Source organism: Pteropus medius, unplaced genomic scaffold (genome assembly GCF_902729225.1).
Source record: "Pteropus medius unplaced genomic scaffold, Ma_sr-lr_union100, whole genome shotgun sequence".
NCBI classification, from domain to species: Eukaryota; Metazoa; Chordata; class Mammalia; order Chiroptera; family Pteropodidae; genus Pteropus; species Pteropus medius.
This window is the reverse complement of record NW_024347790.1, coordinates 4,589,167-4,601,937: the sequence shown is the minus strand read 5'-3', so window position 1 is coordinate 4,601,937 and position 12,771 is coordinate 4,589,167. Positions and strand designations below refer to the sequence as shown.

General features: G+C 37.0%; 1 protein-coding gene across 5 annotated transcripts in view; it reads right to left on the bottom strand.

Annotated features, from left to right (window-relative positions):
- The window catches only part of CACNB2 (calcium voltage-gated channel auxiliary subunit beta 2), a 309,505-nt gene that overhangs the window by 148,070 nt on the left and 148,664 nt on the right, over positions 1 to 12,771 (bottom strand). The window contains exon 1 of one of the 5 annotated variants that reach the window (XM_039877504.1): positions 2,563 to 3,244. The exons of the other annotated variants lie outside the window; for them this stretch is intronic. Within the exon in view, the coding sequence (XP_039733438.1) occupies positions 2,563 to 2,613 (51 nt within the window). The 5' untranslated portion in view covers positions 2,614 to 3,244. Of the gene's footprint in view, positions 1 to 2,562; positions 3,245 to 12,771 lie in introns of those variants that run through there. 5 annotated transcript variants of the gene reach the window in all.

The following is a 12,771-nucleotide window of genomic DNA, read 5'->3' as shown; positions in this document are numbered from 1 at the left end:
GTTTCAGATACTAGATCTGCAGATATACAATTAGGAGTCCAACTTCACAGGTTGTTATTTACTTTAATCTTTCTGTCTTTCTTCCAATATGTAAATCAAAAACAACTCAGAACTTTCCCTGGCTGCCTCTCCTAGATATCGTAGTTTAGGATCTCAGAGCTAAGTTGTCTTTTTTATTATTAGTCACTGCAGAAAATGTAAGTACGTATGTGATTCAACTGCAGGTACTATGCTAAGCAGTTTATATGCAGTGTGATGAATATTCTCACAAATATCTTGAACCATTGATACTATTATTCCTAATTTTACAGATGATGGAACCGAGGCTCTGCGAAGACAGCACTTGCCAAATCACACAGTTATTAAGGGGATGGTGTAGTATTCAGCCAACTCTAACTGAACGCATATTTTTTGTTTTTATGCTTTTAATCAGTCAGAAAAAACTGAAATTATAGATAGCATGCTAATAGAAAAACCTGCATCACTCAGAAAGATAATTTGGAGGAAGGGAGAAAAGAAGATAGAAGGAGTGGCCATCTTTATCTACGAATATTCACACTCAATTGCATTCATAAAGGATATTATATTCAAGAAACCTATAACACAATGATATCAGAAATCATAAAATGTAAAAAGCATACTTAATACCAGTCAGCGTCATATGTTTTTGCTTTTGTCGGTGAAAAATTACAACAAATTGCATTGGTTTACTCATTTTAATGCAAGATGAGAATAAAATGTATGATTTCTAAATGCTTTCATGCATTTGAGGGTCATAGTGACTTTAAAAAATATAACTGGTATAAACACTGAAATTGTACTGGATTTGAAAAAAAATAAAGATCACAGTTTATTCAACATTCTAAAAAGTTATTTTGTAATATAAATACATACACATACAAATATGCACATTCTTTTTTAATTCCCTTCATTTATGTTATTGTCAAATCAAAAGAAAAGTTTCTGTCATTATTGGGGAACTTTGAGAATGCTAGAAGAAAATGTTATGTAGGAACAGAATAAAGTCTTCATAAAGACTTAGTTTACTAGAATCCACACACTTAGCAGCCCTAATCAAACACAGGTGTTAGTTAAAATGAGCAGACAAGGCCATAGGAAATAAAAATCTAGGACTGAGAAAGAGGAGGCAGCTTAAAAGGATAAACATCCCTGTGCAGATACCCCATAATACTTCAAGATACGATTGAGATTAATTGTAGGATAAATTATCAAATAACTATTTTAGAATAATATAGACTGATATTTCAATTAACTAACGGTGACATTTTTCACACCGAATTCAATGGACGAAAATATTTAAAATGACCTGTGCAATGTTTACTTGGCAATTGGGTTTTGGATTACACACTTTCTTAATTCATAATGGAATTCTGGAAACAATGTATAGCAGCTATTTAGTGACTGGTAATGTTCCTAGAAAGCAGGCAAGTTTATGGAAAATGATGATTCCAGATATCCTTCAAAATAAGCAAGCATTGAACAATTTCTGGATTAAATGCGAGTGGCATTTGAAAAGCTCAGAAATTTGTGTGAACTATTTAATACCCAGAAATCCTTCATAATTAGTATATACACCTCCAGCCTGGCCAGCGCCTAAGCAAATATAACCGTGGTACACAAAATTTAATGGGGGCCAACACGAGCAAGGAAAATTCTATTTTTGGAAAATTTAAAATGAAATGTAATAAAAGTTTACTGATCATCCTATATGCTACAACATAGAACAAATGATCACCATGCACAGATATTTCTTAGCAAGCAGTTTTTTTTCTGTTAAGCTAAAGTTAGTGTAGGTTGGAACAACTAGAAACAAAACTGTTAACCCGGAAAGAATTTCCAAACAAGCTATACTTTATTGATTTAAAAAATATTTCTGTATCCTATTAGCACAGATATTTCTAACCTTACGATTTTTCTAGGCTATGGTTTACATTTAGGTTCTAGGTTATTTTTTCCCCAAAGCCTTCCTTCCACAGAAGGGCACCAATAATGATATTATTTTTAAAAGTTCCAAACCAAATCCAAACACCCAAACATCCAATCACTGTGTTGCAAAGCTCTGTTTCATTTCCGTATTTCATTAAATTAAAAAAAAAAGTTAACATGATAAACAGCAATCGAATCTTAATTTATAGCAACAGAGGGAGTCAAATCATCCTAATTTACATAGAAAGCTCTGGAAACAGAAGAGTTCAGTGGCTAGGCCGTCAGCTTGATCCACAATGCAACCAGGGACTGCCTACAGCTGGAAAAAGCATTTTCATTTTCCACTTTTTGACTACTGTCCCCCACCCCCCCGCTAGCTACTAAATTGATCACAGTAAGATACAGTTTAAAATCAGAGATGGTTTTACTTGCTGAAAACACCTGAACATGTATGTAATAACATTGTGAATGACAGCATTTCTGGCAAGGTCAGAAAAACTTAGAGAGTGAAGCAACTAACGTGACTTTAGCTTGAGTTCATTAACAATTCAGTACATCCCTGTTTTCTCGAAACCACACCGTGCATCTGGCCTGCCTCCTTGCCCGTATGCTTACCCCAGGAATAATGAACTTAGTCTGAGGAGACATGAGATGTCTGTCAAGCATGCCAGCCCAGTTCCAAGTGGGCCCAGCTCTGCAGAGGGAACAGCCTTCACAGGAGCAAGAACTCAGCAAAAAGGCTCAAGGCAGCCAAGTCTTGTTTCGCTAACCAGCATATCAACTGCTTTCCTTTTCCTGGCTGGCTTGGGGTGTGCAGTCTGAGCCAGTGTGACTTTCTAAAGTTCTTTAGATTGCAACAGTTCTCTCGGTTCCAGGACCTCTTAAGCAGGCCCAGGAGCCCATCAAAGTCAATTACCAACCAAACGCAAGTGGGAGGGTCTTTTTCTACTTTGAATGACGTCAGCTGGCTTGGAAGAGAGATGCCTGCAAAGTCGTGCAAGCACAGTAAGGTTTCATTAATATCAGATGCAGGCCTTACGGCAGCGCTGGCCACAGCAGTGCTTCAAGATTTGTTCTTCACTTTAAGACAACAGGTTGCACAGCTGACAAGCTGCTAGCATTCAAGGAAACTACTGGACTGAAAAAGAGTTGGGAATAAAAGTAAGAATGTTCTTCTATTCCCACCCCAAAAAAATATTTCCTCTTTTGCATACAAGAAAGTGATAACTTTCTTTTGTGGTCACCTTTCACAATGTGTTTGAAAATATCATTTTTTCCACACAAGTAAATTTTACTTCCATTAAGTTCATTTTAATTAAATTTTTTTTTTTTTATCAAGACACCTTTAAAAAGTGAAATGATAACTACAATTCTCTGAGAACATTGCAAAGCATGTAACAAAGAATTATTAGCCGGAAAACAGGAAGAACGCCTACAAGTCAAGAAATAAAAGACCCACAATCTAAAGGGATAAGGAAAAAAAAAACAGGAATAGGTAAATCATCGAAGAGAAAATCCTAATGGCCAATAAAATGCCCGACTCAGTACTAACAAAAAATACAAATTAAAATCACAATTTACCATTTCACACCCAGTAGAGTGAAAACATTGAAGATACTTGAAAATACAAGATCTTGGTGAGGCTGTTAAGCAGGGGTCGGCAAAGTGGGACCCACAGGCCATATCCAGCCAGCCATCAGTTTTGCACAGCCTGCAAGCTAAAAATGTGTTTTACATTTTTAAATGGTTGAGGGGAAAAAAATCAAAAGGAGAATTGCGTTTTGTGACACATGAAAGTTATAATAGGAATTTCAAAGTTCAGTGTCCTTAAGTAAAAGTTTACTAGAACACAGTCATGCTCATTCATTTCTGAGTCATCTATGGCTTCTTTTTCGCTAAAACGGCAGAATTGAATAGTTGTGACAGGGACCATGTAGCTCACTAAGGCTTAACTATTCTCTATCTGGGCCTTCACAAAAAAGGTTTGCTGACTCCTAAGGCAGAGCAACTAGACTTTCTTGCATTGTTGGTGGGAGTATATATGGCCATGTTAGCGATTGAGCAGAATGTCATGAAGTTGTAGGTGTGTGTCCCCTTTGATCGACGTTCCATTCCTCAACACGTACATGAGTACATGGAGAATGTAGGTACAGAATGTCCCTAGCAACACTGGGGGTTATAGGAAAAAACTGGAAACGACTTCAACGCATATCAACAGGAAGGTGGATGAACAAAGTCTGAGACACTATTCAGCAACGAAAGTGAACGGTTTCTAAGTAAGAACATACCTGGATAAGTCTCTACAAACACAGTGCTGGTAGAAAAAAAGCAAGTTGCAGAATCTTAATACCTTAAGAAACTACGACACAATTTGTATAGTTTGAAAATGTGCAAAAATGCTATATACTTTATGTACTGATATGTGTATAAAGATAAATATGAAAATGAGTACTAAACACAGGATAATGGTTCGATCTGGATAGGAGTATGCATGAGAGGGTTAATGGGGGGGAGGTGACAACTCTGAGTCATGTTTTATTTCTTAAACTAGGTCATACCTACACCATTGGTCATTATATTATATATCTATGCTTTCTTGTATTCTGAAAAAAATCATGATACATAACAATTTTTAGAATTAGGGAAAATACTGAAGAGAATCATGATACGAAAAATCCCAATTCATTATATAGACATTAAAATGTTTATGGGTTATTTCTTTATATAACAAAATAGATATATGAGAGTAAGTAATAGAAATGTAGTATGCCAATTTTTGTTTTCACAATAACTACTGTTAAAAATATTTAGAAAAAAACTGGTAAGGAAACAAATTCTACTTATAGTGGCTGCATCTGGATAGTAGTTTGAGCTTGTTTTTTCTCTCCTTTTAAAATATTCAGTGTTTTTTGAACTTTCTACAATAGGTTTATATTACTTTTTCAACCTCAAAAAAAGTGTTCTTAAGTACCTAACAGATAACCAAGGATTCTCTAATTCTCTAGGGAAATTAGAAACCTTTGTTTAACTCACTATTTACTATGGATTAGGGTATTTTAAATCTCTGTGAGGAGAGATAGTAACATAGAAAACTGATAGAAATGCAAGTAAATTTGTCCAGTAGAAATTAATTCGTCCAGCAGAAATGCTAATGATTTCTGTCTTATATAAAAGATTGCACCCAAAATTATTGTTTTATGCTCAGTAGAGCATTAACCAACTCTGGATCTAATTTAACAATCTTAGCCCAGTATTTATTCTTTCAATGACTATAAATACTTCTATCTCTCCCATAATCTTTTAAACTGGCTTTACCATCCTGCTGGTTCCCTCAGCGAATTTTAAAAAATCTTTAGCACACATTTATTCTATATTTACTTGAGAGAAATGTTCTGAAATTTTTGAAAAATTATACTTGGACACCGGTTTTCAATTTGAAGCATAGTTTCTTTTTTGACAATGACATATGATTACTAGCTTTCCAAATCTAGCCCACATTAATTTAAAATGCCACTAAAATATATTTACAACAGAAAAATGTTGGCTAATGTTGATTTCAGTCGAAAAAAAAAATAAAACAGATTTGAAAAGGAGGAGGCTAAGGATGGAAACTGAATGGAAAACACAGTATTTCAATGCCTTCTCGAGCTCCTATAAAGTCTTAAATACTAAACAGTATTTTCTTATTCCAGGCATATCATTTGTTTCATGCATTAATTAGAATTTTTTCTTATTTTCAAATGGGATTGAGTGCTATTTTCTTGAGGTTCCTGGGAAAACATGAAGAGGAAAGCTGAAGGAGAGAGATTCAGGAAGAAGTGCAAGCATCAGGGACAAGTGGAATGTTGAAAGAACAGGAAAGGGAATAAAGGGGGTACACGCAGGAAATGATGAATTTTAGATGTGACAGTTTATCATGCCAGAAACTGGAAGAAATGGCAAATACGAAACAATTGGGTCACTTTTACAGCGTTAACAGTAGAAAAGGGGAGGACAACAATTTAGGTGGGTAAGTCAATATCTAATAGTGATGTTTTTGGCTTTTCATGCTTTTGGCAAATTTATAAGTATTTATAACTTAGGGGATGTCTAAGATACATAGCCGTATTATAAAATAAATTGTTAGAATGCACTTTCATTGTCGAGTAGTGGAAAATAATAAAAAACAAAACAAAAAACAACACGTATCCTTGCCATCCCTCAGGTTCCTGATTTATACAAAGGGGATAAGACTTCAAATGGTAATTGTCAGGATTACATAAAACATCTAGTCCCCATCTGGCATGTCAGAGATGCCAAATAAACGTTAGTTTTCCAGCTCAAACCATCAATAGGGCTGAGTTTGAGAAACTTGAAGGTGCCCTTTATACCAGGGCTGTCGATGTGAAGTACTTTAAATTATAACCCAAGACGACATGATGTGAAATTCAAATTATATCTAGATCTACCTCAGGTTGTCTAAAAGTGGGAGAGGGGACTGGAGAAGCATAGGGGCGTGGGATGAGAGAACCAGACCACTGTGCGTTTGGACTATCTCAGAAGAAGCCCGTGGGAGCTCAGCCAAGTGCCTGGTTATGCTGTGATTCTCTATAGGAGGAGCCTGCAGAGGCCCCTGTGTAGCTGGGTATCAGGTTTCACATGGAAGGACCTGAGGTTTCTGCAGTACCCTGCTGGCGTTCACACCGTGAATATTTTGCCTTTGCTTGTTTCTAATTCCCTTCTACTGTACCACCTCTCAACCCCCAAATTGTCTCTGTTAAACTGTGAGAAAGGCTTAATGAGACTGACATTATAACTAGACAATTCCTGGAGTGCTGGTTTTATAACTAAAGATGCACGCTCACTAATGAGCCAAGAGAAGGGTTCTTTTTATTCTTGTATTTGTATTCTGAATTGTATTACCTGCCTACATAAACAAAAGGCAGGGAGAACAGCTTCAGCCATTCAACAAATGGGAGGCAACTTTCCCATTTGTTGTTTTAAACTTTCAAACAGCAGCAGACCTTTCTGGATGAGGAGGTGGTGACTAAAATATAAATATGTTATGTTGCCAGGAGACCAAAAAAAAAATGTAGAATTTTGGAGGTTGCATATTTCAAGTGGCTACTCCAGACTTTAAAGTCCAGACAGTTTATCTAACCAGCAAGGATTGTGAAAAAGTTCCCTTGATCACACCCCGGTTTAGGTCTTACGCCACCAAGAGTGTCATCTTTGATTATAAAAGGCCATGAAATGTGTACAAGTGTGGATAATTAAGGCATGCATTAGCCAGACAATGAATCATAACAGTAAAAAGAAACTCCAGCGTTTGTGTACACTCGAAGCCTCACATGTGTTTTTGGTAAATAACAGCCAAACACATGGTTTTCTCGAGAAACAAAAATAGGAAACAATTTCAAATACATAGTAAAACACAACAAAAAAAAACCCAGACAAAACAAAAATTGAGTTTTCTTTCTACCTAATGTGTCACTAATAATTTTTTTTTAATTTCATGTGACAACAATTCCAACAGAACTATTGGTTATTGATGGAGAAGAATATGAGAAAGGGCAAAGCAATTTTGTCCCAAATTCATATTATTTAACCTGAAAATAGTTCTCTTCAATTTTCTTCCTTGGATTTTATTCTCCTACTCTCAAACCTGCACCCCAGTTTACCTAGCTGAGGATGAGGGGAGAATCATTTAAATCAGAGCCACTGAAATAAATGAAGCCCCCTCTTTTTTATTTTACAAACATTTTAGTTTGGAGAGGGAACTCAGTTAGCTTTTGCCCTCTTCTTTCCTTGATAAAATAACTGTCTTTTTTTAATAAACCACGAGCTTTATCATTGTCAGGAACTTACACTGGCTAAATGACTTCCTTTTTGAGATAACATGTTAATTTAAAACATCGCAACCAACCAAATGCGAGAGCTGAAAGAGACTCTCCTCTACCGTCCCCTTTTCCCCATCATTGGATAAGACGGACTTGAAAACAGCTTTGAGTACTGTTATTAAGGAAGAACCATAGTAATTTTATCTAGGTCAAAGCTGCCACTGGAACCATTCCAGGAAAACAAGGAGGAGGAGAGGGTGTTTTGGGGGTTCCCTTGACCTCTTTATCCCCCGCCGTGGATCTGTTCCTTAGTAAATCTGACCCTGAAAGGCACGGCATGTAATGTTTTGGTACCTGCAACCTGCAATTAACATAGGAAGACTCTTTCTATATCGTTAAATGCCTTTCTAGAGTTAAGTATAAAAGAAAAACTGCTGATTCCTTCCTATAGTAGTTGAATGAATCTATGTAATTCGATGTATTATGTTTAAAATATCAACATTTCCCCTAATACAAGTGCCACTGAATTATGCACTATGAGGTGTGTTCTGGGGACTAAGGAGGTTACATAAAGGGCTGGGCTCTTACACTGTTATTGAGATACCCACCAACCTCTTATCCCATTTCCCAATCCTCTTCTCCCAGCCCTCTGTATCCTGCCATCTTAAGGGTTTTCCTCCTATAATTTCCATTCCTCGCCTGTGCCGAGGGAATAATTATTTCCTACTCTCAGTTTCTGTGAGGTTGTCCTAAATGTTCTAGGTCACCGAGCTCTAAGCTCATGCATGCAATAAACATGTGCTGGGCTGCTCACACCTTACACGCTTCCAAAGAGATTCCTGATTCTCCTCACACACCTCAGTCTTGCACACAATAGTGAATCGTACCCCAAGCCCCTGGGATCCAGACCAAAACACATCAGCAAGTCCTGCCCACTCTGGCAGCCAGCCTCTGTCACCTCTCTCACGACCTCCTTAGCAACAGCCCCTAACTCATCTCATGGCTGCTGTCCAGTCGCCGTAGAACAGCCAACGTGGTCTGTCTTAAAGCATGAATTCGCTTCTATCACTCTGCTGCTTAAAATCCTCTAATAGTTTCTCACTGCAACTGAAATAACTATGGCCTGCAGGGTCTGGTGAGAGCTGGCTCCTGGCCACATCTCTGACTTCATGTCCCCTCACTCTGTCCTGTCACCACTCCACTGCTGCCACATCTGGCCTTCTCTCTGGCCCCAGGGCATGCCAAGTGTGTTCCTGTGTCAGCATTCTGCTTGGAATGCTTCCCTGTAGACACTCACATGGCACCTCTGCTTTACAATGTTCAGGTCTCACTTCAAAACTCATCTCCAAGAAGCCTGGACCTCTGGGCCCCAGGTGGAAACTGCTCTCCATCACATTTCCCTCTTTAATTTTTTTTACAGCATGTGGCAACAGTTGAAGGTACCTTATTTATTGATGTATTTATCATGTCTGCCTTCTCATAAGAGGGTAGAGCTTATGGCTTGTCCACCATGCTAGTTTCAGCTTTAATGTCTACCATCATGAACATGATCTCTTACTGCTTTTAGAGTCATGTGACCTGGCCCACAGTCCAATAATACCCAGAAGTACATTCAGTAAAGGGGAAAGTACACTAGACTTAGAGTTAGGAGACTGAGTTATTCCTGGCTCTGCTGCCACTAACGAACTGCTTAGGTTACTTGATGTGCCTGAGCCTCAGAATCTTCAGTGCAAAGAGAGGCCATTCAGCTGGTCGCTCTAGAGAGAAGCCAATGACTTGGTCCTACCAGGAACAGTTGTAAAACCGTTAGTCTATTAAACATGGTGGAGGAAAGCCTTTATGTAATAGTCCAAATCAGTTAGAGCTACCAATTATAATCTCTAGGACATCCACAATTAATTTAGGCTAAAAAAAAAATGGTCAGAATAACTGGTACTTGCTTGGTTAACTGAATTTTCACCTAATTCTTACTTAAACTAAAACTTGTTGACACAGTAAATTCTAGGAGGGGTATGTCTGAGATTTTGCTGCATTTGTGTTTGATTATATAATATGTACCTCTATGAAGTCTGCCAAACATTTTAAGTATTTAATAATGAATGTGATTTTTATGATTTGTGTTATCTTGAAAAAGAACCTCTAAGTCTTTAAAAACTGTTTCAGCTTTGTTAAGGTAGAACTGACGTAAAATTGTAAGATATTTAAAGCATACACCATGGTGATTTATGGATATGTACATTTTGAAAAGATTCTCCCATCTAGTTAATTAACACACTCATCACCTCACATATATATACATATATATATTTTTTTTTTGGCTGAGAAAAATATAAGTTCTATTCTCTTAGGAAATTTCAATTATAAAATAAGATTGTTATCAACCATAGTTGCCATACTGCACATGACATTCTCAGAACTTACTCATCTTATAACTCGAAATTTATACCTTTAACCAAACGCTCCCAATGTCCCACACCCTCCAGCCTCTGAGAACAACACTTCTACTCTCTGATGAACTTCTACATTTTAAAAACACGAATTTATAAATTCAATACAATAGTATGTAGGATAAAGAAAGAAAATAGATCTGAGACAAATGATGAATTTGAGATAAAGGTACTACAAAAAAGAGTACACAGGATGGCTAAAAATAAGATCGTGAGCTAAAATGCAATGGTTTTTATACTACGTAATTTTATTTTACTAATTTCTACAATGAAGTAGTAAAATCAATCCTATTATCTAGATGCAAATTTACGGTAAATTGCAAAAAATGTAATTGTTTACTACTTGATATTGACTACAAACTCTGACACGTTTTTTTAAGCTTATGACTCTCCCACCCCACTCTTTTTACTGCAAGAAATGATTTTAAGAGTACCAACTCTAAGAAAAAAATATATTCATAACCACATTTTAAAAACACTACAGCCATAATTCTTCTTTTGCTTTTTTGAGAATAAAATCTTGAGACTATTTGTTTTATTGTTAGAGACTCTTTGAAATATATTACAAGTGGGAGCCTTATTCGTGTTTTAAAATTCATGTTTTAAAACTGCTTAGTACTTTACGCAGAACTTAAACACCATGACGGTTGGAGGTGCCAACCCCTCACGCAGTTAAAAATTCACGTGCAACTTTTGACTCTACCAAAACTGAATAGACTACTGCTGACCGGAAGCCTTATCAATAACATATTTTGGATGTTATACGAAGTATATGCTGTATTCTTGCAATGGAGTAAGCTAGGGAAAAGAAAACGTTAAGAAAATTCACAAGAAAGAGATAATACATTTACAGTAGCTACTGAAAAAAATTCCATGTATAAGTGGACCCGCACATTTCAAACCCGTGTTGTACAAGGGTCAACTGTAAAATTAAGTATAATTGTGGCTAATCTATGAATTGTGATGCATATGCTACATAAGTGGATAAATTAGGTAAACATGTAAACAGTGCCTTTTGCTTGAAACCAGTGGCTTTCAGCCTTGCTGCCAAGTAGAATCACTGGGGAACTTTAAGTTAAGCTGATGCCTGAATCCCAACCCCTGAGATTCTGACTTAATTGGTCTGGGATCAACTTGGGCATGTGGATTTTTAAAAGCTCCCTAGGTGATTCTAATGTGCGCTGAGATTTAAAAAAAAAAAGAAAGAAAAGAAAAAAGAAAAAACTACTGCTTTAGGGTTATGTCAATTCTCCTTTCTCTGCAGGTTTCATTATTGTTCATTGTTCAGTCTTTGCACCTTGAATTCTTATGCCTTTTGAATTTATACCAGGAAACCTAGGATTTGACCATTTTTAATACCCATAGACTGTTGAGGGAGGATGTCATGACACGCCCTGTCTCCAGGTGTCTTGGACCTTTTCAGTCCATCCTCCTAGAACTGGCTGCAGTCTCACCAGCTCCCTCACAGGCAGCTCTTCTTTCTTGGATCCAGTCCTAACTGTCTGCATTTGGCACTTCTGATCTGTCTTCAATTCTCATTCTACCTCCACTCAGGCCTTACCATACAAATCCCCCTTGCCCCAAGGTCTCAAGCCAGCCTTGCCAGTCCCCAGTCAGTCACAGTTCCAGAAGCCCTAGCCTGCTGAACCCTGCTCATTCACAAGAAGTTAGTAGACACTGTCTTAAATTTCTGCCCTCAGCAGAGGACAGGCATGAATAGTCATTAAAAACACTGCTGGTACAATTTAGTATTTCCAGATGTGCATATTTCCACAAAAGAGTGTTTAAGTACATCTGATATATCTGGAGGCTGAAGAAATGAATCAAAGGAGAATAATGTTTTTATGATGAACATATAATGGCTATACTTAAAAAAAAAAACATCTTCTTTAGGTAATACGCATCTCTATTGTGGTCACTTGGACCCTGAAATCCATAAGTGATTTGGAATAACATAAGAACATATTTCAAGGCATTATCCCAAAGCGAATAAACAAATCACGAATGTTCTAGAATACTATTCTTTAATATCACAGAAGTTTGACTTATTAGTTTTCAAAGGAAGGGTAGTCTATGGAAGTGCTTTAAAAAATCATTACTTTCTACTTGCTGAATTTACATGAAACACAAGTAAAAATTTCAACATATCCCACAGTTAGAGGAGAAAACTACCATATTCCTAAACGAAAATGAGGATTTCTTAAAGTAAAACTTCCTCCAAGTGAGCTGATTTATTTGCAGTATTTAATCTAATTGAGTCAGAGGGCACAGAAGTACTGATAGCGTCTGAGGAAGGAGTTGCATGTCCACCTCCATCAGCCACTTTTCCCTGACTGTAAACACCACAAATCCTCTGCTCTTAGCCATTTTTTTTAATAAATTACCAAGAAAGAACAGAGCTGGGTCAACATGCAATTGCACTTGGATGACCAACACAGGGCAGCCACCCTGAACTGTGATTTTGAATTCAAAGCACCATTTACGTGGAGGAAAGGCTTCCCATTTACTAATTATTTAACTAGGATTCTCACATTTAACTGAAGGTAGCATTGATGATA